General features: G+C 36.5%; 3 protein-coding genes across 5 annotated transcripts in view; 1 reads left to right on the top strand and 2 right to left on the bottom strand.

The window, feature by feature from the left end:
• Positions 1-3430: 3430 nt before the first annotated feature.
• Positions 3431-4424, bottom strand: LOC134811411 (ragulator complex protein LAMTOR2 homolog). The gene is made up of 3 exons (XM_063818207.1): positions 4254-4424; positions 4076-4150; positions 3431-3871 (listed from the first exon to the last, which is right to left on the bottom strand). The coding sequence occupies exons 1-3, from the start codon at positions 4413-4415 to the stop codon at positions 3734-3736; spliced, it is 375 nt and encodes a 124-aa protein (XP_063674277.1). The 5' UTR covers positions 4416-4424; the 3' UTR covers positions 3431-3733.
• Positions 4425-15985: 11561 nt separating this feature from the next.
• LOC134811321 (uncharacterized) lies at positions 15986-19470 on the bottom strand. 2 transcript variants are annotated; one of them, XM_063818097.1, is made up of 2 exons: positions 17993-19470; positions 15986-16332 (listed from the first exon to the last, which is right to left on the bottom strand). In XM_063818097.1, exon 1 carries the CDS (start codon positions 19464-19466, stop codon positions 18342-18344), a length of 1125 nt encoding a protein of 374 aa, XP_063674167.1. In that variant the 5' UTR covers positions 19467-19470; the 3' UTR covers positions 15986-16332; positions 17993-18341. The 2 variants fall into 2 exon arrangements, with proteins under 2 accessions (XP_063674167.1, XP_063674166.1); XM_063818096.1 differs by lacking the exon at positions 15986-16332 and adding an exon at positions 17455-17579 and having other exon boundaries at positions 17678-19470.
• A 1521-nt stretch (positions 19471-20991) lies between these two features.
• LOC134811718 (NUAK family SNF1-like kinase 1) overlaps positions 20992-26393 on the top strand; it is a 60301-nt gene continuing 54899 nt past the window's right edge. For both annotated transcript variants that reach the window (XM_063818750.1, XM_063818749.1), the window contains exon 1: positions 20992-21001. The gene's annotated coding sequence lies outside the window, so the exon portion shown is untranslated. The remainder of the gene's footprint in view (positions 21002-26393) is intronic.

Consider the following 26393-nt stretch of genomic DNA (forward strand, 5'->3'; position numbering starts at 1 on the left):
TGCACCAACCGCAATTTAACAGGAACCCTGGAGACAGCACATCTCCATAGCAAAAGGATACCGGCCCAGTTTGTCAGGAACGGCAGGTTTGTAACCTTGCTCCTTTACCACGCATCTCTGTGTCCGGGGTTTATACACCACAGCTCTACATCCCACCAACTCGTACCGGCACAAGTCCAAACATGCCCCAAAAGAAGAGATGTCACTCCGGGAACCAGACATGCGGGCTCCAGGCAGGTTTCTGTTGATCAGGGTACACTTCCTCATCAGTTCCACCAGATCCTCTTCTGGGATTGACAAGGTCGGGGTTACCATGAGGGTTGCGCTTAGTAGTAGGATAACGAGATTCATCCTTGTAATTTGTTATAACTTAAGTTATGACATTCAGAAATAAAATAAAAATGTAGATTAATGTATATTCTTGCGGCTACTTAGAGAGGATCACTGTATAAGTGTTAAGGTGAACACTGAACAGCCAACAGGCAATCCATCCAACAAGAAATGTATGGTATGGTACGATGTCGAAAAACTAATTACATTTTAACAAACAGAAACTTCAACCACTGATTCATAGTCTAAAGATATCAACAATTAAGAACATTTTAGTTGCAATCAGGCAAATCATCAATCGAATCTATAATGAATATTCATTATCCTGGAAATCTAAATGAAAATCGCAGCCTAAGTTCAACTTCAAACAGCAAGATCACAGATTACTACTAGACGATATTCCGACAAACATTTGGTTGGTACGTAATATATTAGCCAGCTAATAAAATTATCAATTTTGATATCAGACTGGGCCGGGAATGTCAAGTATCATATTAATATTATGAATGTGAAAAAGTAGGAAATGTGATACAATGTTCTGGAAATTAGGTTAATGATATCAAGAAGGTTTCTAATCAAGATAGGAGGGTTAATTTTCTTAAACATTAAATTAAGGATTTTTCACGAAAACGTACTACCTTTAAATCCAGTGAGCTGCATGATTGGACCACTGACCCAATACCGATAATTAAGTTAGGGACATTATTTAAATGATAACGGTAAAAATATGCGCTAATACAAAATTCCGCAGAGGTGGATATCAAAAGGAGGTTAACTGGTATGTGATCGTGCAAGATAATGTTATATAAACATAATTAGACGTCAACGTGTAAATGATTTGGTTGAAATTAAATTTATGTCGGCAACCAATGAATAACTCGTGTGTGTGCACATCGGTTAAAATGCACCGCTCGAATTATCTGAGTCAGTCGAATCGAGCGTCACCTTAGTTGGGTTTAAAGAAATGTCTGAAACTTGAAACCAGCTTCACACAATCAAGTGTTAACGGTTGACGTTACCGGGTTCCCCCCCCCCCCTCCCCTCCCTCAGTAATAACAATTTACGATTATTGCTGTTATAGGTGCTAAAAGTACGCGAAAGTTATTAACTTTATAGCTCATGTGCACTGCCACTATTTTGTATAGACACGAAATGTTGCTGAAATTTGTGAACATTAGCCGATACTATCAACGCTTACCTTGGCCTTAGCAGCAGTGTACCAACCGCAGACACCACGGTATATTCGACTCACAGTATACTTACGCCCCTAACTCCCTAACGTTTAAGGGGGCATACACCAAATCTGTCCAGACCAAATGACCCCATAGGCAGTTCAGTGACCTTCTAGCGCACCGTTTCCACACCAAAAAAAATTATTTTGAGAATACCCATTTTTGTAATCGAGCATTTCCTAGTTAGGGTGGAATTTTCGGAAAAACACAATTTGTTTCGTGGAGAGGCTATAAGTTAATCATTTCTTGCGGTATCGGGTTGAAATTTTGCTCGCCGTCTATTCACATCTATTTCAAGGTGTGTGTAAAATCTTGATATCGTATCTAAAAAGGCTGGTGTGTTATAAATTTTTAAAGTTAACAAAAGTCAAAAAGTTGAAATTGTCCTTTTCAGACTTATTTTAAACAAAAAGTCAGTCAGGGAAGATCGGATTGATTTGATGGTTGACATAAACTTGTTCTCTGAATTCTGGCGCAGTTTTTGATGCTCTCTAAAATGTTTTTCCTCATTTGTGTTCAGATCTATTAGACTTCAAAGCCAAACAACAAATTTGGGCACATTTTTCGTTTTAAATATTTACTAATTTTTCTAAAATTTTGATAGGAATGTGCTAGTGACTTTTGGAAGGGTGCAAAATAACTGCAACTAGCACATTTATATATGAGTTATGAACAACAAAACACCCTAAAATGCTTCCCTTTGAAGTTATTGGAGAAAATGTGATTTTTTGGCTTTGCAGATAAAAAATCACATTTTATAACACACCAGCCTTTTTAGATACGATATCAAGATTTTACACACACCTTGAAATAGATGTGAATAGACGGCGAGCAAAATTTCAACCCGATACCGCAAGAAATGATTAACTTATAGCCTCTCCACGAAACAAATTGTGTTTTTCCGAAAATTCCACTCTAACCAGGAAATGCTCGATTACAAAAATGGGTATTCTCAAAATATTTTTTTTTGGTGTGGAAACGGTGCGCTAGAAGGTCACTGAACTGCCTATGAGGTCATTTGGTCTGGACGGCACAAACCACTGTTTTGGTGTATGCCCCCTTAAACAACTTTCTATCAGATCACGTAAGATCAAATAACTTTACATAATTGCAAAGATGTAAAGAAAAATGATGAAATATAAATATGCATATGATATGGTTGTATAAGTCACCTGAATCGAACTTCAACTGTCAGGAGGAGATTTAGGCGAACGGCTGACCTCCAATCGGGTATTCGGGTATAAGCATCACCAATTACATTTTATTCCCCCTCTGATAAGATCCTGCTAATTTGGTCGAGCTAGGGAATGTATCCAGTAAATTTTGATGTGAGATTGTAGAAATAAGGGGACGTTCAGATGTTACGTTATCACTTTTTGGCCAATTTGTAACCCCCAGATCCTTCTAGTTCTTCCCTTCGTAATCAGTTTTACACATAGCTATTGTGTTAAAATTAAATTACACTAGTGCAATAATTAAAGACCCCTCCCTCTGCCTCCGCGATTACGTAATATTTGAACGACACCTAACAGAGTTTATGTGGTATAGATACAGATTCGGCTTCCTTTTGAAGAAGCATTATCTATCAAATAAATGAAATTAAGGTTTTCAGCTGTATGTTTATTTCTAACGTTTATGTGTTTAATATCTATTTTGATTCGTTCAATCGTATCTCGAACTTTCTTCAAGTATGACATTTAGAAGTCACGATATGTGCCGAATGGTTTGGTTGTATTACTATTAGTATTAGTCACACCGTAATGGTCGCTGCGACCCCTTCCAATTACATGACGGTACACGAATATGTTTAAAAAATTAATATCTGAATCTGAACTTCCATAACCATGGCAATCAACCAATGAGACACGTTCTTATGATAAAAATTCTCCATTATAGTAAGTCAAACACAACATTACACGAGCAACATATAAAAAGCACAAAAATCAACCACAACTAAACATGATAATTAGAATACTGCAGTATAACCAGCTATGTGTCATCAAATCTGACAGAGTTCTACAAGATGATTAGCACTGAAATGTCCTTAATAAGTCTTTAATTAAATCACCAAGTCGTCATAATCCGCTTTGTGCAGCAGTGGCACTCTATCCAAGAATCGTAATCACAGTCACTCGATGAATATAACACGAAGATAAGTAGAGTGGTCCAGCTCAAGACTCGGCGATGCTGGAGAGGGGAGGTAGAATGTGATCTCGGAGAATTGAGAACTTTGTCATGAGAAGACCAGTCTCGGTAGACTGTTTGGAGTAGAGACACAGGATATACTGAGCTACTGCTCCTACTGCAACCTGGTGATAAGGCTAGTTTCAAATAGGTTCACAAGAAAATTAGTACCAATAACAGTGCATGAATAAATCTGAGTTTATAATATTTCAATAACGGGGTACAGATAAGTAATTCCAGAAAAAAATTAGATTTCAAAAATCAAAGCACTTTACTAATGACTTTCTATATAATATCATGATTAACAACAAATTATCACAATCACATACCTTCCCCTGATCACATTCGATCATCAAGTTTTCTAAGTTGCCTCCTCGAATGCTATCACCGGAGGCAGCATTCAACTGAAACATTGGAACCATGAAATAAAGGAAGGCCCAAATCCTAGACACAAGATAGCGGAAAATATTCTGACCACATTGTTCCCCTTCACAGTAGAATACATACCTTCCAAATATGAGCTGCTATAGAAGCAGTGGGACGTTCACTGTCCAAGATAGCTTGAGCAATGGGACTTCCTGACTGATTTAACAACATTGCTGCGTATACTCCGCCAGTGTTAGCCTGATCAAGAGCCTTCTGTAGGGCTAGCGGTTTGAGTATCGACATACTGGAGCCTTCAATGGGTAATTGTTAAGTAAGAAGAGAACTTAAGTGTTATGGGACAATAAGTCGTTTACACCACAAATCCGGATAATACCTATTTTGGTTATCATATAGCAGATAAAAAGATTGGACGGGTATATCTTGGCTTAACAAACGAGAAAACGCATGTAAATAATTCTTTGATTTAACTCTGAAGAGCATGAAATTTGTATCAACTACTTGTTTTACAATCTAATTTGGAACAAATTATTTAAAGAATCAAAAAGTGTGTCAGAGCCGTTCAACAGTGGTTAAAAAAGAGTCATTGATACTGTAATAAAGTAAACAAGGCTAGTCAGCAAAGACGCATGTTCAGCGACCATGCATTTGAAAATCAAATCAAGATATTATGATATAAAAACGCGAGTGACCAGCATGATTAAACCTTTAAACTTCCACACAAATGCGCCATTGCGCGTAACGTCTATAAGATCTTGAACATTGGACTGCCCGGAAGTTGCGACTAGAGTTTTCTAATAACATTTTCTCAATATGAAAATATGTATCCTAAAAATCGAAGGGCATCTCATGTTACAGAATTAATCAATATCATCTGAGCACAAACTCAACTTGAACATAGTTTGTCAGAGCATAAATCCAATCTAAGAAATGAATCTCTTAACGATCTACGATTCAATATCTAAAAGAACATTTGAAGCAACATAATATATTGTTTGAAAAGCATTAATAGGATATCTACACATTATTTGCCAGTTAAAACCAAATTGAAGCTAACTTGTCCAGTGCCGCCGTCACTCAGGCAGCAGATTTATGGAATACTCGATACATACTACCATAGAGAATTACTTAAATCAAAATCACAACATCACCTCTTGCATCATAAATCAGTATTACAGGATCATTACAGCATGAGCAGGATGCATAAATTAGAACAATCCAACCCCCTTTAATCAGCAATTTCCGGTTAATAGGAGTGCAAAACATATATAGTTCAAATTCATAATGTTTTACACATCAAACCTGTGATTTCAGGAAGGGAAATTGAACAAGTAAAGAGGTTCTATACTATATAATTAATGTGAAACTTCACAAATTATCTACTGTAAATTGCATATTTTACAATCAAGTCATAATTAATCACTATGAATTAATGTACAAGATTATATAACACTGTAAATCTACTTCCATAACTGAAACACCAATTATACTCCCATTTGTTTCTCTTGTCGACCGCATCTTTCGAATGAAGCCAACCTAACCAAGATATTGGATACACAAAAGTACGACTAGAATATATCCGACAGAAATAAAGGTGCATATTGTCTGCCTGAACCACATCATGAAAGTGAACTGACTCATTATTATAATCTTCCTTCTCAGTACACAGTCTTAAGGTCCACAATGCAGCTTCACTAGGGACAGTTTTCAGAATAAACCCACATTTACCAGGTAGATTACACGAAGTAACTGAGGGGTGTTTGAAGTGGAACTTTAGTTTTGCTTCTTTGGACAGGAAGATAAGCGGCTGTATACACGTGTCTACACAATTAATGACAACATGATTATTCTTCTTTCCTTGAGATAAGACAAGCGATCCCAAGTCGAACGACGAACGACGTAAACTAATGTAATACGTATTAAATTGTGATGGTAAAAGTGACCATCTCGTCTGCCAGCAATATCTGCTAATCTAGTGGACAGTATATCAGTGTTAACTTTATAATCTATATTCTGATACTTGTTCCTGTACCAGTCCCATGTCCACACAGCTTCTATTGCCATCATCAAACCAGTAACATCCTCTGAAACAGATATCCACTCTAGAAGCTCCTCAAATGATAAGTTAAAATCCAGATCATGATAAATGTTAGGTATACTGTTACATCTGGACACCACAGCGGTCGATCTTACTTCACTTGTTGTAGCTAAACAGTCATCCAAAGAACCAATTTTGATAGATTTTGAAAGAAGCTCGAAGCACCATCTTATTTTCAAATCAGGAAGTCCTTTTAAAGTTGCAAAAAGCTGATTAAACAAAACTCTGTTTGAAGTAAAGCAAAGAGAGAGGTTCAAATTATCCAGCAGATACTCACAAGATACAGGAATATTAATTGAGCCCTGAACTTTCAACACTTCTAACAGCTGGTTACTCACAGTTTGTACCACACACTCTACTTCACAACCAGCTAGCTCTATCACCATGTCTAGCTTCTGTGTAGACAGTCTGTCTGCATTCTCCAAATACTTTTCTATAAACTCCTGTTTCCAGTTCAACATTTCTATCTTGTTGATGCTGATTTTCAGGAAATCTATGTTATTGAGGTTCTCAAATACAAAAGCTGCTTCCTCAAATAAGTAGAGTAGTTCAGTATAGGATGGTATTTTAACTGACTCAGCAACTTCAGTAAAATACTCTGCACACTTCCCAACAAGCCAAGTAACCTCAAACACATTAGCTATTTTGTTAATATCCCGGAATACTTCCCGGCTGATTCCCTCTGGAGTTCCAGAGTATGCCGCATCAACAAACAGCTGAACAGCAGCTTCACTGAACTCTAACATGTCCACACTGGTCATGTGAAGGGTAGTGGTCATGTGATCTATTACTGGACTGTTAAAGGAGAGGATCACTGAACTGGCTCGTACCTCACCTCCCTCACTTGTGTTCAGTTTTAGGTTGCTGTGAGTTGGAGATCCTATCAGGTGTCTTCCAAAATCCATAGGTACACTTACTTTTGGCGCCATACCTCTGAAAATAAAGTACAATTAAAGATGAAAATAATTCTATGATAGAATTGCTATTTGCAATGAAATGTGATGAATCTGAAAGAAAAGTAAGTTTAAAATTTGATGTGGTGAGTGAGCTCACATTAAATATTTTGATTAATATCAGATATTCAGTTACTTACTTTGACACTACTGAATTAACTCAACTGTTACATTTTACTTTATCAGTCCTTATACATTTACACACATCCGATGGTACCAAATTAATTAAAACACTCTAAATTCATAGAAATATTCAATTTAATAAATAACAATATTTAAATCAGAGTTAGCGGAGATTTTAAAATCAAAGAAAATATATTGTCACATTGAAAGTTAGATTAAAAGTATTAAAAATATTATGGAATGTACCAAATGTGGTTTACATTTCAACAATCAAGTCATAATTAATTACGATAATTTAATGAGAGTATCACATCTTATACAACACTTTAAATCTACTTTTATCACTGTGACCAAATATAGAACCCCAATTGTTTCTCTTGTCGACTGCATCTTTCGAATGAAGCCAACCTAACCAAGATATTGGATACACATAAATATTATCAATAGCAGAAAATATCTGACAGAAATAAAGATGTATATTGTCCGCCTGAACCTCATCATGAAAATGAACTGACTCATTATTATAATCTTCCTTCTCAGTACACAGTCTCAAGGTCCACAATGCAGCTTCACTAGAGACAGTTTTCAGAATAAACCCACATTTACCAGGTAGATTACACGAAGTAACTGAGGGGTGTTTGAAGTGGAACTTTAGTTTTGCTTCTTTGGACAGGAAGATAAGCGGCTGTATACACGTGTCTACACAATTAATGACAACATGATTATTCTTCTTTCCTTGAGATAAGACAAGCGATCCCAAGTCGAACGACGAACGACGTAAACTAATGTAATACGTATTAAATTGTGATGGTAAAAGTGACCATCTTCGTCTGCCAGCAATATCTGCTAATCTAGTGGACAGTATATCAGTGTTAACTTTATAATCTATATTCTGATACTTGTTCCTGTACCAGTCCCATGTCCACACAGCTTCTATTGCCATCATCAAACCAGTAACATCCTCTGAAACAGATATCCACTCTAGAAGCTCCTCAAATGATAAGTTAAAATCCAGATCATGATAAATGTTAGGTATACTGTTACATCTGGACACCACAGCGGTCGATCTTACTTCACTTGTTGTAGCTAAACAGTCATCCAAAGAACCAATTTTGATAGATTTTGAAAGAAGCTCGAAGCACCATCTTATTTTCAAATCAGGAAGTCCTTTTAAAGTTGCAAAAAGCTGATTAAACAAAACTCTGTTTGAAGTAAAGCAAAGAGAGAGGTTCAAATTATCCAGCAGATACTCACAAGATACAGGAATATTAATTGAGCCCTGAACTTTCAACACTTCTAACAGCTGGTTACTCACAGTTTGTACCACACACTCTACTTCACAACCAGCTAGCTCTATCACCATGTCTAGCTTCTGTGTAGACAGTCTGTCTGCATTCTCCAAATACTTTTCTATAAACTCCTGTTTCCAGTTCAACATTTCTATCTTGTTGATGCTGATTTTCAGGAAATCTATGTTATTGAGGTTCTCAAATACAAAAGCTGCTTCCTCAAATAAGTAGAGTAGTTCAGTATAGGATGGTATTTTAACTGACTCAGCAACTTCAGTAAAATACTCTGCACACTTCCCAACAAGCCAAGTAACCTCAAACACATTAGCTATTTTGTTAATATCCCGGAATACTTCCCGGCTGATTCCCTCTGGAGTTCCAGAGTATGCCGCATCAACAAACAGCTGAACAGCAGCTTCACTGAACTCTAACATGTCCACACTGGTCATGTGAAGGGTAGTGGTCATGTGATCTATTACTGGACTGTTAAAGGAGAGGATCACTGAACTGGCTCGTACCTCACCTCCCTCACTTGTGTTCAGTTTTAGGTTGCTGTGAGTTGGAGATCCTATCAGGTGTCTTCCAAAATCCATAGGTACACTTACTTTTGGCGCCATACCTCTGAAAATAAAGTACAATTAAAGATGAAAATAATTCTATGATAGAATTGCTATTTGCAATGAAATGTGATGAATCTGAAAGAAAAGTAAGTTTAAAATTTGATGTGGTGAGTGAGCTCACATTAAATATTTTGATTAATATCAGATATTCAGTTACTTACTTTGACACTACTGAATTAACTCAACTGTTACATTTTACTTTATCAGTCCTTATACATTTACACACATCCGATGGTACCAAATTAATTAAAACACTCTAAATTCATAGAAATATTCAATTTAATAAATAACAATATTTAAATCAGAGTTAGCGGAGATTTTAAAATCAAAGAAAATATATTGTCACATTGAAAGTTAGATTAAAAGTATTAAAAATATTATGGAATGTACCAAATGTGGTTTACATTTCAACAATCAAGTCATAATTAATTACGATAATTTAATGAGAGTATCACATCTTATACAACACTTTAAATCTACTTTTATCACTGTGACCAAATATAGAACCCCAATTGTTTCTCTTGTCGACTGCATCTTTCGAATGAAGCCAACCTAACCAAGATATTGGATACACATAAATATTATCAATAGCAGAAAATATCTGACAGAAATAAAGATGTATATTGTCCGCCTGAACCTCATCATGAAAATGAACTGACTCATTATTATAATCTTCCTTCTCAGTACACAGTCTCAAGGTCCACAATGCAGCTTCACTAGGGACAGTTTTCAGAATAAACCCACATTTACCAGGTAGATTACACGAAGTAACTGAGGGGTGTTTGAAGTGGAACTTTAGTTTTGCTTCTTTGGACAGGAAGATAAGCGGCTGTTTACACGTGTCTACACAATCAATGACAACATGATTATTCTTCTTTCCTTGAGATAAGACAAGCGGTCCCAAGTTTAACTCCGTACCTACTAAATTAATTTTATATGTATTAAATTCTGATGGTAAAAGTAACCACCCTCGTCTGTCAGCTATGTCTGCTAATTTAGTGAGCAATATATCAGTGTTAACTTTATACCTTATATTCTGGTACCTGAACCTGTACCAGTACCATGACCACACAGCTTCTATTGCCATCATCAAACTAGTAACATCCTCTGAAACAGATATCCACTCTAGAAGCTCCTCAAATGATAAGTTAAAATCCAGATCATGGTAAATGTTAGGTATAGTGTTACATCTGGACACCACAGTGGTCGATCTTACTTCACTAGCTGTAGCTGCAGATTCATTAAAAGAACTTATCTTGTTTGACTTTAAAACAAGTTCAAAACACCATCTCATTTTTTCATCAGAAAGCCCTTTTAAAGTTGCAAAAAGCTGATTAAACAAAACTCTGTTTGAAGTAAAGCAAAGAGAGAGGTTCAAATTATCCAGCAGATACTCACAAGATACAGGAATATTAATTGAGCCCTGAACTTTCAACACTTCTAACAGCTGGTTACTCACAGTTTGTACCACACACTCTACTTCACAACCAGCTAGCTCTATCACCATGTCTAGCTTCTGTGTAGACAGTCTGTCTGCATTCTCCAAATACTTTTCTATAAACTCCTGTTTCCAGTTCAACATTTCTATCTTGTTGATGCTGATTTTCAGGAAATCTTTGTTATTGAGGTTCTCAAATACAAAAGCTGCTTCTTCAAATAAGTAGAGTAGTTCAGTATAGGATGGTATTTTAACTGATTCAGCAACTTCAGTAAAATACTCTGCACACTTCCCAACAAGCCAAGTAACCTCAAACACATTAGCTATCTTGTTGATGTCCCGGAATACTTCCCGGCTGATTCCCTCTGGAGTTCCAGAGTATGCTGCATCAACAAACAGCTGAACAGCAGCTTCACTGAACTCTAACATGTCCACACTGGTCATATGAAGGGTGGTGGTCATGTGATCTACTACTGGACTGTTAAAGGAGAGGATCACTGAACTGGCTAGAACCTCACCTCCCTCACTTGTGTTCAGTTTTAGGTTGCTGTGAGTTGGGGATCCTATCAGGTGCCTTCCAAAATCCATAGGTACACATACTTTGGGCGCCATATCTCTGAAAAGAAAGAACATTTATTGATAAATAATTAAAATGATAAAATTGTTATTTGTAATAATATTATATGCATCTGAAGGAAGAATAAGTAAATTAAATTTGGATGTGGAGAGTGAATTTACATTGAATATTTTGGTTTAGCAGTTAATTGGTTGGTTATTTTAACAGTTTTGAATTAACACAACTGTTAACATTTCTTTTGTCAGTGCTCAAACAATACGACGTTCATTATCTGCCAGCAAATTAATGAAAAGATTTTAATTAATATCAGATATTCAGAACTTACTTACCTTTACTGTTCTGAATTAATTGAACTGTTAAATTTTTCTATATCAGTGCTTATACAATAAGTACATTATCTGCCACCAAATGAATGAAAATACAATTTTGTACCAATTTAATGTTAATAAATAACATAATGATAATCACTGAGATCTTAAAATAAAAGAAAATATATGTCACACTGCTACACTGAAAGTTAGATTAAAATTATTAAAAATATTATGGAATGTATCAACTGTGGTTTACATTAATTTCAATAATCATGTCATAATTAATCAAGATAGTTAAATGCCGGTATCAAATCTTATATATAACTTTAAATCTACTTTTATCACTATGATTAAAATGAGTATCCCATTTGTTTCTCTTGTCGACCGCATCTCTAGAATGAAGCCAACCTAACCAAGATATAGGATGCACTGAAGTATGACCATAAGATGATATACGACAGAAATAAAGGTGCATATTGTCCGCCTGAACCTCATCATGAAAGTGAACTGACTCATTATTATAATCTTCCTTCTCAGTACACAGTCTCAAGGTCCACAATGCAGCTTCACTAGGGACAGTTTTCAGAATAAACCCACATTTACCAGGTAGATTACACGAAGTAACTGAGGGGTGTTTGAAGTGGAACTTTAGTTTTGCTTCTTCGGAGAGAAATATAAGCGGCTGATTACACGTGTCTACACAATCAATGACAACATGATTATTCTTCTTTCCTTGAGATAAGACAAGCGGTCCCAAGTTTAACTCCGTACCTACTAAATTAATTTTATATGTATTAAATTCTGATGGTAAAAGTAACCACCCTCGTCTGTCAGCTATGTCTGCTAATTTAGTGAGCAATATATCAGTGTTAACTTTATACCTTATATTCTGGTACCTGAACCTGTACCAGTACCATGACCACACAGCTTCTATTGCCATCATCAAACTAGTAACATCCTCTGAAACAGATATCCACTCTAGACAGTGGCGTAACGTTGCCTGTTGGCGCCCCCCTGCCGAAAAGGCGCCCCCCTGTTGGCGCCCCTCCCCTTTTGGTGCCCCTCCCTAAAATTGAACAAATTAGGTGATTTTAGAGGATACGCAGATAAAATCTCTAAAAAAGTGTGTATCTAGAGCAAAACGCGCAGTTTTGCTAGTACTTTAGTTAAGTTTTCGAAATTGTCCCACATTCAAACGACGATTTGGCGCCCCCCTAAGACGGCGCCCCCCTGCACAGCAGGGTCAGCAGGGCCCTTCGTTACGCCACTGACTCTAGAAGCTCCTCAAATGATAAGTTAGAATCCAGATCATGGTAAATGTTAGGTATAGTGTTACATCTGGACACCACAGTGGTCGATCTTACTTCACTTGCTGTAGCTAAACAGTCATTTAAAGAACCAATCTTGTTTGCCTTTGAGAGAAGCTCGAAACACCATCTCATTTTCTCATCAGGAAGCCCTTTTAAAGTTGCAAAAAGCTGATTAAACAAAAGTCTGTTTGAAGTAAAGCAAAGAGAGAGGTTCAAATTATCCAGCAGATACTCACAAGATACAGGAATATTAATTGAGCCCTGAACTTTCAACACTTCTAACAGCTGGTTACTCACAGTTTGTACCACACACTCTACTTCACAACCAGCTAGCTCTATCACCATGTCTAGCTTCTGTGTAGACAGTCTGTCTGCATTCTCCAAATACTTTTCTAAAAACTCCTGTTTCCAGTTCAACATTTCTATCTTGTTGATGCTGATTGTCAGGAAATCTTTGTTATTGAGGTTCTCAAACACAAAAGCTGCTTCTTCAAATAAATAGAGTAGTTCAGTATAGGATGGTATTTTAACTGATTCAGCAACTTTAGTAAAATACTCTGCACACTTTCCAACAAGCCAAGTAACCTCAAACACATTAGCTATCTTGTTGATGTCCCTGAATACTTCCCGGCTGATTCCCTCTGGAGTTCCAGAGTAGGCAGCATCAACAAACAGTTGAACAGCAGCTTCACTGAATTCTAACATGTCCACACTGGTCATGTGAAGGGTAGTGGTCATGTGATCTATTACTGGACTGTTAAAGGAGAGGATCACTGAACTGGCTCGTACCTCACCTCCCTCACTTGTGTTCAGTTTTAGGTTGCTGTGAGTTGGGGATCCTATCAGGTGCCTTCCAAAATCCATAGGTACACTTACTTTGGGTGCCATATCTCTGAAAAGAAAGTACAATTAATGATTAAAAATTCTATGATAGAATTGTAAATTGTAATAAAATGTGATGCATCCGAAGGAAAAGTAAGTTTAAAATTAGATGTGGAGAGTGAGCTCAAATTGAATATTTCGGTTTAGCAGTTAAACGGTAGGTTATTTTAGAAGTTTTGAATTAACTCAACTTTTAACATTTCTTTTGTAAGTACTCAGACAGTACGTACATTATCTGCCACCTAATTAATGAAAATACATCTCATAAAAATAATCAATTTAATGTTAATGAATAACATAAAGATAATCACAGATATCTTAAAATCAAAGAAAATATGTGACACTAAAAGTTAGACTAAAAGTATTAAAAGTATTTAAGAATGTACCCACTGTGGTTTGCTTTTTCAACAATCAAGTCATAATTAATTATGATAAATTAATGAGAGTATCACATCTTATACAACACTTTAAATCTACTTTTATCACTGTGACTAAAAATAGACTCCCATTGGTTTCTCTTGTCGACTGCATCTTTTGAATGAAGCCAACCTAACCAAGATATTGGATACACAAAAGTATCACCATGATATATTTCACAGATATAAATGTGCATATTGTCCGCCTGAACCTCATCATGAAAGTGAACTGACTCATTATTATAATCTTCCTTCTCAGTACACAGTCTCAAGGTCCACAATGCAGCTTCACTAGGGACAGTTTTCAGAATAAACCCACATTTACCAGGTAGATTACACGAAATAACTGAGGGGTGTTTGAAGTGGAACTTTAGTTTTGTTTCTTTGGACAGGAAGATAAGCGGCTGTTTACACGTGTCTACACAATTTATGACAACATGATTATTCTTCTTTCCTTGAGAAACCACAAGCCGTCCCAAGTTTAATTGCAAATCAGCAAAATTAACAAACCAAAGTTTATACGTACTAAATACTGATGGTAAAAGTGACCACCCTCGTCTGCCAGCTATGTCTACTAATTTAGTGAGCAATATATCAGTGTTAACTTTATAATTTATATTCTGATACTTGTATCTGTAACAGTTCCATGTCCACACAGCTTCTATTGCCATCATCAAACTAGTAACATCCTCTGAAACAGATATCCACTCTAGAAGCTCCTCAAATGATAAGTTACAATCCAGATCATGGTAAATTTTAGGTATAGTGTTATATCTGGACACCACAGTGGTAGATCTTACTTCACTTGCTGTAGCTAAGGAGTCATTCAAAGAACATTTCTTGTGTGACTTTAAAACCAGTTTAAAACACCATCTCATTTTCTCATCAGGAAGCCCTTCTAAAGTTGCAAAAAGTTGATCAAACAAAACTCTGTTTGAAGTAAAGCAAAGAGAGAGGTTCAAATTATCCAGCAGATACTCACAAGATACAGGAATATTAATTGAGCCCTGAACTTTCAACACTTCTAACAGCTGGTTACTCACAGTTTGTACCACACACTCTACTTCACAACCAGCTAGCTCTATCACCATGTCTAGCTTCTGTGTAGACAGTCTGTCTGCATTCTCCAAATACTTTTCTATAAACTCCTGTTTCCAGTTCAACATTTCTATCTTGTTGATGCTGATTTTCAGGAAATCTTTGTTATTGAGGTTCTCAAATACAAAAGCTGCTTCTTCAAATAAGTAGAGTAGTTCAGTATAGGATGGTATTTTAACTGATTCAGCAACTTCAGTAAAATACTCTGCACACTTCCCAACAAGCCAAGTAACCTCAAACACATTAGCTATCTTGTTAATGTCCCGGAATACTTCCCGGCTGATTCCCTCTGGAGTTCCAGAGTATGCTGCATCAACAAACAGCTGAACAGCAGCTTCACTGAACTCTAACATGTCCACACTTGTCATGTGAAGGGTAGTGGTCATGTGATCTACTACTGGACTGTTAAAGGATAGTATCACTGAACTGGCTCGTACCTCACCTCCCTCACTTGAGTTCAGTTTTAGATTGCTGTGAGTTGGGGATCCTATCAGGTGCCTTCCAAAATCCATAGGTACACTTACTTTTGGTGTCATATCTCTGAAAATAAAGTACATTAAATGATTAATAATTAAAGATAGAATTGTAATCTGCTATAATATATGGTGCATCTGAAGGAAAAGTAAGTTTATAATTTGATGTAGAATATTTTGGTTTAGCATTTAATCAGTTAGTTTTGAATTAACTCCACTGTTAACATTTCTTTTATAATTGCTCATATAATACGATACATACACTGTCTGCAACCAAATTAATGAAAATTCATCTTTCGTAAAAAATTATTTTATGAATACGTAACATAATAAGAATCACAGATATCTTAAATTCGAAGAAAACATGCCATGTTGACAATTGGATTAATTAATGTATTAAAAATATTTATAAATGTGTCCACTGTAATTTGAATTTACAACAATGAAGTCAAAATTAATTATGATAATTTATGTCAACATCAAATCTTATATAACACATTAAATCTACTTTTATCACTGTGACTAAATATATAGAATCCCATATGTTTCTCTTGTCGACCGCATCTTTAGAATAAAGCCAACCTAACCAAGATATTGGATACACATAAGTACCACTAGAATATATCAGACAGCAATAAAGGTGCATATTCTCCGCCTGAATCTCATCAAGAAAGTGAACTGACTCATTATTATAATCTTCCTTCTCAGTACACAGTCTCAATGCAGCTTCACTAGGGACAGTTTTCAGAATAAACCCACATTTACCAGGTAGATTACACGAAGTAACTGAGGGGTGTTTGAAGTGGAACTTTAGTTTTGCTTCTTTGGACAGTAAGATAAGCGGCTGTTTACACGTGTCAACACAATTAATGATACAGGGTGGCCCATTAAACACTACCCATCCTTATCTCTTAAAATTGTTACAGGTCGCTGAGATCTTGCAAATTATTTTAAAAACAAAAAGTGGCATAACTTATGTTCTGATAAATATTTTTGCTTCTAAATTTCACAGAATGTTAATTTAACAAGTAGTATAGCTAAACCTTTGTGGCAAGTTTTGTGTGAGTGCGAGCTTCACTGAGCTTATTTGACCAATTTAGCCCCTGAGCGAGATAGCTTGAATTCCTCACTCATAACTGTTTACATTGGTTAATAGGAACCACAAAAAAAAATCCTGGGTAAAAAAATCTAAAAACCAGCGATTTATTCACGTTTTACCACTTATATTCGCCATGATCCATCGCACATTCCATTCTCTCTATATTTTAACTGATAAGGACTATCACAGATGATTCTTCCTGCTTGTTTATATATCGTTCTTCTCACATGGAATGTGCGATGGATCATGGTGAATAGAATTGGTAAAACGTGAATAAATCGCTGGTTTTTAGATTTTTTTACCCAGGATTTTTTTGGTGGTTCCTAATAGCCAATGTAAACAGTTCTAGGTAAGAAATTAAAGCTAGCACGCTCAGGAGCTAACTTTGTCAGACAAGCTGAGACTCATACAAAACTTAGCACGAAGTTGTGTCTAATTATGATTGACATTCTCTAAAAATTTGAAGCAAAAATATTAATCAGAACGTAAGTTATGGCAATTTTCCATTCTGAAATAAAATAATTTGCAAGATCTCAGCGACCTGTAAAGCTGTAACAATTTTAAGAGATAAGGATGGGTAGTGTTTTATGGGCCATTTTTTTATGGGATTATTTTTCTTTTCGTGAGATAAGACTTACTTAAGTTACTTACTTAAACAGTTTTAAATTAATAGAACTTTTAACATTTCATTTAACAGTGCTCATACGATACGAACACTATCTGCCAACAAATTAATCAACATGCACTTTTGTAAAAATTATACTTAATTTGATGTTCAGTTAACGGGTGATACTCGTAAAATATTTGTTCCAATTCCGTTGACGAGTCCAACTCGACGCGCGTCCTGGTAGGTTATAAACCTACAAATGTTCAGTAACATAATGAGAATCACGGAGATCTTAAAATCAAAGAAAATATATCACATTGAAAGTAAGATTTAATGCATTAAATATTAATTATAATTATAAATTTATCCACAGCCACTGTGAATCGCATTTACAACAATCAAGTCAAAATTAATTATGATAATTTAATGAGAGTATCACATCTTATACAACACTTTAAATATATTTTTATCGCTCAACCCATAATATTTAGCATATTCAGACTTCCATTCGTTTCTCTTGACGACTGCATCTTTCGAATAAAGCCAACCTAACCAAGATATTGGATACACATAAGTACCACTAGAATATATCACACAGAAATAAAGGTGCATATTGTCCGCCTGAACCTCATCATGAAAGTGAACTGACTCATTATTATAATCTTCCTTCTCAGTACACAGTCTCAAGGTCCACAATGCAGCTTCACTAGGGACAGTTTTCAGAATAAACCCACATTTACCAGGTAGATTACACGAAGTAACTGAGGGGTGTTTGAAGAGGAACTTTAGTTTTGCTTCTTTGGACAGGAAGATAAGCGGCTGTTTACACGTGTCTACACAATTAATGACAACATGATTATTCTTCTTTTCTTGAGCTGAGACAAGCTGTCCCAAGTTTAACAGCGAACCATATAAACTTATTGTATGTACGTACTTAATTCTGATGGTAAAAGTGACCACCCTCGTCTGCCAGCTATGTCTACTAATTTAGTGAGTAATATATAAGTCACGTTAATTTTATACCTTATCTGATACCTGTTCCTGTACCAGCACCATGTATACACAGCTTCTATTGCCATCATCAAACTAGTAACATCCTCTGAAACAGATATCCACTCTAGAAGCTCCTCAAATGATAAGTTAAAATCCAGATCATGGTAAATGTTAGGTATAGTGTTACATCTGGACACCACAGTGGTCGATCTTACTGCACTTGTTGTAGCTGTACAGTCATCTAAAGAACTTATCTTGTTTGACTTTGAAAGTAGCTTGAAACACCATCTTATTTTCTCATCAGGAAGTCCTTCTAAAGTTGCAAACAGCTGATCAAACAAAACTCTGTTTGAAGTAAAGCAAAGAGAGAGGTTCAAATTATCCAGCAGATACTCACAAGATACAGGAATATTAATTGAGCCCTGAACTTTCAACACTTCTAACAGCTGGTTACTCACAGTTTGTACCACACACTCTACTTCACAACCAGCTAGCTCTATCACCATGTCTAGCTTCTGTGTAGACAGTCTGTCTGCATTCTCCAAATACTTTTCTATAAACTCCTGTTTACAGTTCAACTTTTCTATCTTGCTGATGCTGATTTTCAGGAAATCTTTGTTCTTGAGGTTCTCAAATACAAAAGCTGCTTCTTCAAATAAGAAGAGTAGTTCAGTATAGGATGGTATTTTAACTGATTCAGCAACTTCAGTAAAATACTCTGCACACTTCCCAACTAGCCAAGTAACCTCAAACACATTAGCTATCTTGTTGATGTCCTGGAATACTTCCCGGCTGATTCCCTCTGGAGTTCCAGAGTATGCAGCATCAACAAACAGCTGAACAGCAGCTTCACTGAACTCTAACATGTCCACACTGGTCATGTGAAGGGTAGTGGTCATGTGATCTATTACTGGACTGTTAAAGGATAGGATCACTGAACTGGCTCGTACCTCACCTCCCTCACTTGTGTACAGTTTTAGGTTGCTGTGAGTTGGGGATCCTATCAGGTGCCTTCCAAAATCCATAGGTACACATACTTTGGGTGCCATATCTCTGAAACATTTACATATCAATTGATAGGGAAACAATGTCTGGCCAGATCTGAGATAAAATATTATATTATATATTAATCAGTAATAAATATCATTAATTTCAATTTCCACGCAGTTTAGCTAGTCAATGTGTAGCAACTTACGTCAAATATATCATTATGAGTTATAGAAAAACTGATACGTCATGATAACTTCATAGTAAACGTCGAGAAATGATAATAGTAAACAATTAGTAAATGAGAAAGTTTCTTGTTGTCAAAATTCCTTGGTTTTCAAACAATATTAAACAATCATTTTGAATATCAAGACCCTTTCATTCTAACAAGAATATCAGTAGTAATTTTCTGAAAGGCTGCATCAATCATCTGCTGCGGGTTACCAGGGTTACCAACAGACGACCCATCACTTGAATAAACTTTTAGTTTCTGCTTTATAGACCCAGCGCTGTATTTCGAAAGCATTTTCTTTTGATTAACCAACAGCCGAGTGATGGGATCCACCAGCGGAGGAAAAGCTTTAGAGATCCTCACCAGACTTTCCAACGACAACAACGTCCACAAAGTTGAAAGTTGGCTGGTCTGAGAGATGGCCCACTGTAGCATCTCATTGCAAGCTTGGAGGGTCTGCTGTATCGGGTACTGGACAGCTAGGTGGGACAATAAACACACTGCAAACAGCTGCTTCTGGAGGGAGGCTTGTTGCAGCATGTTGGTGCTGAACTTGCAGGCTACGTGGAGGGACGGTACTCCGTTCACCACTCCCTCTATCTGGGATAACTTGAAAGTCTTCCAACAAACCAGCTTGCTTAAACCGTCATTGTTGATGAAGAAATCATTATTATAATCTTCCTTCTCAGTACACAGTCTCAAGGTCCACAATGCAGCTTCACTAGGGACAGTTTTCAGAATAAACCCACATTTACCAGGTAGATTACACGAAGTAACTGAGGGGTGTTTGAAGTGGAACTTTAGTATTGCTTCTTTGGACAGGAAGATAAGCGGCTGTTTACACGTGTCTACACAATTAATGATACAGGGTGGCCCATAAAACACTAACCATCCTTATCTCTTAAAATTGTTACAGGTCGCTGAGATCTTGCAAATTATTTTAAAAACAAAAAGTGGCATAACTTATATTCACCATAATCCATCGCACATTCCATTCTCTCTATATTTTAACTGATAAGGACTATCACAGATGATCCTTCCTGCTTGTTTATATCGTTCTTCTCACACGGAATGTGCGATGGATCATGGTAAATAGAATTGGTAAAACGTGAATAAATCGCTGGTTTTTATATTTTTTTAACCAGGATTTTTTTGGCGGTTCCTATTAGCCAATGTAAACAGTTCTAGGTGAGAAATTAAAGCTAGCACGCTCAGGAGCTAACTTTGTCAGACAAACTCAGACTCACACAAAACTTGGCACGAAGTTTTGTCTAATTATGATTGACATTCTCTAAAAATTTGAAGCAAAAATATTAATCAGAACGTAAGTTATGGCAATTTTCCATTCTGAAATAAAATAATTTGCAAGATCTCAGCGACCTGTAACAATTTTAAGAGATAAGGATGGGTAGTGTTTTATGGGCCACCCTGTAACATGATTATTTTTCTTTTCGTGAGATAAGACTTACTTAAGTTACTTACTTAAACAGTTTTAAATTAATAGAACTTTTAATATTTCATTTAACAGTGCTCATACGATACGAACACTATCTGCCAACAAATTAATCAACATGCACTTTTGTAAAAATTATACTTAATTTGATGTTCAGTTAACGGGTGTTACTCGTAAAATATTTGTTCCAATTCCGTTTACGAGTCCAACTCGACGCGCGTCCTGGTAGGTTATAAACCTACAAATGTTCAGTAACATAATGAGAATCACGGAGATCTTAAAATCAAAGAAAATATATCACATTGAAAGTAATTACAACAATCAAGTCAAAATTAATTATGATAATTTAATGAGAGTATCACATCTTATACAACACTTTAAATCTACTTTTATCACTCAACCCATAATATTTAGCATATTCAGACTCCCATTCGTTTCTCTTGTCGACTGCATCTTTCGAATAAAGCCAACCTAACCAAGATATTGGATACACATAAGTACCACTAGAATATATCACACAGAAATAAAGATGCATATTGTCCGCCTGAACCTCATCATGAAAGTGAACTGACTCATTATTATAATCTTCCTTCTCAGTACACAGTCTCAAGGTCCACAATGCAGCTTCACTAGGGACAGTTTTCAGAATAAACCCACATTTACCAGGTAGATTACACGAAGTAACTGAGGGGTGTTTGAAGTGGAACTTTAGTTTTGCTTCTTTGGACAGGAAGATAAGCGGCTGTTTACACGTGTCTACACAATTAATGACAACATGATTATTCTTATTTTCTTGAGCTGAGACAAGCTGTCCCAAGTTTAACAGCGAACCATATAAACTTATTGTATACGTACTTAATTCTGATGGTAAAAGTGACCACCCTCGTCTGCCAGCTATGTCTACTAATTTAGTGAGTAATATATAAGTCACGTTAATTTTATACCTTATCTGATACCTGTTCCTGTACCAGCACCATGTATACACAGCTTCTATTGCCATCATCAAACTAGTAACATCCTCTGAAACAGATATCCACTCTAGAAGCTCCTCAAATGATAAGTTAAAATCCAGATCATGGTAAATGTTAGGTATAGTGTTACATCTGGACACCACAGTGGTCGATCTTACTTCACTTGTTGTAGCTGTACAGTCATCCAAAGAACTTATCTTGTTTGACTTTGAAAGTAGCTTAAAACACCATCTTATTTTCTCATCAGGAACTCCTTTTAAAGTTCCAAACAGCTGATCAAACAAAACTCTGTTTGAAGTAAAGCAAAGAGAGAGGTTCAAATTATCCAGCAGATACTCACAAGATACAGGAATATTAATTGAGCCCTGAACTTTCAACACTTCTAACAGCTGGTTACTCACAGTTTGTACCACACACTCTACTTCACAACCAGCTAGCTCTATCACCATGTCTAGCTTCTGTGTAGACAGTCTGTCTGCATTCTCCAAATACTTTTCTATAAACTCCTGTTTACAGTTCAACTTTTCTATCTTGCTGATGCTGATTTTCAGGAAATCTTTGTTCTTGAGGTTCTCAAATACAAAAGCTGCTTCTTCAAATAAGTAGAGTAGTTCAGTATAGGATGATATTTTAACTGATTCAGCAACTTCAGTAAAATACTCTGCACACTTCCCAACTAGCCAAGTAACCTCAAACACATTAGCTATCTTGTTGATGTCCTGGAATACTTCCCGGCTGATTCCCTCTGGAGTTCCAGAGTATGCAGCATCAACAAAGAGCTGAACAGCAGCTTCACTGAACTCTAACATGTCCACACTGGTCATGTGAAGGGTAGTGGTCATGTGATCTATTACTGGACTGTTGAAGGAGAGGATCACTGAACTGGCTCGTACCTCACCTCCCTCACTTGTGTTCAGTTTTAGGTTGCTGTGAGTTGGGGATCCTATCAGGTGCCTTCCAAAATCCATAGGTACACATACTTTGGGTGCCATATCTCTGAAAATAAAGTACAATTAATGATGAAAATGATTCTATGATAGAATTGTTATTTGTAATAATGTGATGCATCTGAACATGAAGGAAAAGTAAGTTTAAAATTTGATGTGGTGAGTGAGCTCTCATTCAATTTTTAAATATTTTGATTAATATCAGGTAATCAGTTACTTACTTTGACAGTTCTGAATTAACTCAACTCTTAAATTTTACTTTTATATCGGTGCTTTAAAACAATACATACATCCGATGGTACGAAATTGATTTAAACACAATTCATAAGAATAATCAATTTTATGAATAACGTAATCAAAGTTAGTGGAGATCTTAAAACCAAAGAAAATATGTCATATTGAAATATGTCATATTGAAAGTTAGATTAAAAGTATTGAAAATATTATATAATTTACAAACTGTGGTTTGCATTTTGAACAAGGGCTCAACAATCAATCCATAATTAATCATGATGATGTAATGTCATTATCAAATCTTATATAAAACTTTAAATCTACTTTCATCACTCAAGCCATAATATATAGCATATTCAGACTCCCAATTGTTTCTCTTGTCGACTGCAGCTTTCGAATGAAGCCAACCTAACCAAGATATTGGATACACATAATGACGACTAGAATATAATATCACACAGAAATAAAGGTGCATTATATTGTCCGCCTGAACCTCATCATGAAAGTGAACTGACTCATTATTATAATCTTCCTTCTCAGTACACAGTCTCAAGGTCCACAATGCAGCTTCACTAGGGAAAGTTTTCAGAATAAACCCACATTTACCAGGTAGATTACACGAAGTAACTGAGGGGTGTTTGAAGTGGAACTTTAGTTTTGCTTCTTTGGACAGGAAGATAAGCGGCTGTTTACACGTGTCTACACAATTAATGATAACATGATTATTCTTCTTTCCTTGAGATAAGAGAAGCGATCCCAAGTTTAATCGCGAATGAGCTAAATGAATTTGATAGGTTCCGAATTGTGATGGTAAAAGCGACCATCGTCGTCTGTCAGCCAGTTCAGCTAATTTAGTGAGTAATATATCAGAGTTAACTGTATACTTTATATTCTGATACTTGTACCTGTACCAGCACCATGTATACACAGCTTCTATTGCCATCATCAAACTAGTAACATCTTCTGAAACAGATATCCACTCTAGAAGCTCCTCAAATGATAAGTTAAAATCCAGATCATGATAAATGTTAGGTATTATAGTGTAACATCTGGACACCACAGTGGTCGATCTTACTTCACTTGCTGTAGCTGCACAGTCATCCAAAGTACTCATCTTGTTTGACTTTGAAAGAAGCTTGAAACACCATCTCATTTTCTCATCGGGAAGCCCTTCCAAAAATGTAAACAGCTGATCAAACGAAACTCTGTTTGCAGTAAAGTAAAGAGAGAGGTTCAAATTATCCAGCAGATACTCACAAGATACAGGAATATTAATTGAGCCCTGAACTTTCAACACTTCTAACAGCTGGTTACTCACAGTTTGTACCACACACTCTACTTCACAACCAGCTAGCTCTATCACCATGTCTAGCTTCTGTGTAGACTGTCTGTCTGCATTCTCCAAATACTTTTTATTATGGTAATACTTATGTGTATCCAATATCTTGGCTAGGTTGGCTTCATACGAAAGATGCGGTCGACAAGAGAAACGAATGGGAGTCTATATTATTAAGTTACGGTAATGGAAATAAATTTTAAGTGGTGTATAAAATGTGATACTCTCATTAAATAATCATGATTAATTATGACTTGATTGTTGAAAATTAAAATTATAGTGGGTTCATTTATAACTGAGAATGAAGCTTATGTCAGTGAAAAAGAAGCAGGAACGTAAGCTTGAGATTCCTGCTATTGAGCATCTGCGTGATCATTCACTTGTTTCCGAATACAATATTGTTCTGAGAAACAAATTTGACTGTTTGGAACCTGAGGTTGACCTGGAATCAATGTGGGACAAATTCAAGACAACTGTCCAACAAGTTTCCATGGAAATCCTTGGGCAAAGACCTCGAAAAAAGAAGGACAGGCACCAATCTCAGAAGACAAAAGAATTATTGAAGAACCGTAAGGAATTTAAGCGTAAAGACCCTAATTCGAACGCTAACAGGTCAGAGTATTCTAGATTGAATAAGCTCTTTAAAAAAAGTAGCAAGGTGGACGATAACAACTGGGCACGTAGAATGGCCAATGACTTGGAAGAAGCTGCTAGAAAAGGTCAGCAACGTGAGGTATGGCAGAAGATCAATGTCATATCTGGAAAGAAGAAGAAGCAGTCAACTGCAGTTAGAGACGTATCTGGCCAGTTGATTGCCGACCCACATGCCCAGAAAGAAAGGTGGAAAGAGCACTTCTCTAGGCTATTGAACCCTCCCCCGCAAGAGGCCAATATTTCTGACTTAGACAACATCCCTCCGCAACCCAGTTTTGACGACCTTTCCGATTCGGATGAAGCTCCTACAAGAAACGAGATTGTTGATGCCCTCAAAAAACTCAAGAATCACAAAAGTCCAGGAGTGGATGGTATCACCAACGAGCAACTTAAGTATGGACAGGATGGGTTGGTCGATCAACTAGTTGTGTTGTTCAAGAAAGTGTGGGAAGATGAGAAGATTCCTGAGGATTGGTCCAAAGGTGTTATTATCATCGTTGGAAAGAAAGGTGACACCTCTCATTGCGCTAACAACAGGGGCATTACATTAAGATCCACAGCCTCGAAGCTCCTGCAGATGATACTCCTGCGGAGACTTAGCAATGGCATGGAAAAATTCCTCCGGGAGAATCAAAGTGGTTTTAGACAGAATCGCTCATGTATTGACCAGGTTTATTCACTCCGCTGTATTATACACCAATGCATTGAGTATAATATCCCTCTGTATATTAATTTTGTTGATTTCAAAGCAGCTTTTGATTCAATTGACAGGCAGTTCATTTGGAGAAGTATGCAGCACTACGGCTTACCTGACAAGTACATTAGAATTATGAAGGCGTTCTTCACTCACACAGTTAGTGCTGTTAGGGTCAATGGAGAGGTTACAGGTTGGTTTGATGTCAACTCGGGTACTGGGCAAGGCGATATACAGGGACCACCAGTCTTCAACTTTTGTTTGAATTTTTCGGCATACCTTATGGAACTGAACAAGGTCATTAGCAAAGGGGCTTTATTACAGCTGCCAGCCCCCGGGGTAGAAGAGAAACATCTTTTGGACACTGATTACGCTGATGACATGGCTATGTTAGATAACTCAAAAGAGGGGCTGCAAGAAACCACTGACCTTCTCTGCAAATACAGTGCCTATGCGGGTCTGAAGGTT

Source organism: Bolinopsis microptera, chromosome 2 (genome assembly GCF_026151205.1).
Source record: "Bolinopsis microptera isolate Bmic1 chromosome 2, MBARI_Bmic_1.0, whole genome shotgun sequence".
Taxonomy (NCBI): domain Eukaryota; kingdom Metazoa; phylum Ctenophora; class Tentaculata; order Lobata; family Bolinopsidae; genus Bolinopsis; species Bolinopsis microptera.

Excerpts from the sequence above, each read along its gene's own strand:
- LOC134811321 (XM_063818097.1), bottom strand. The coding sequence starts at position 19,466 with ATGGCACCCAAAGTATGTGTACCTATGGATTTTGGAAGGCACCTGATA.
- LOC134811411 (XM_063818207.1), bottom strand. The coding sequence starts at position 4,415 with ATGTCGATACTCAAACCGCTAGCCCTACAGAAGGCTCTTGATCAGGCT. Across the intron at positions 4,151-4,253 it reads TAGCAGCTCATATTTGGAAG|TTGAATGCTGCCTCCGGTGA; the intron begins GTATGTATTCTA and ends CCAATGTTTCAG. Across the intron at positions 3,872-4,075 it reads TCGAATGTGATCAGGGGAAG|GTTGCAGTAGGAGCAGTAGC; the intron begins GTATGTGATTGT and ends CCTTATCACCAG.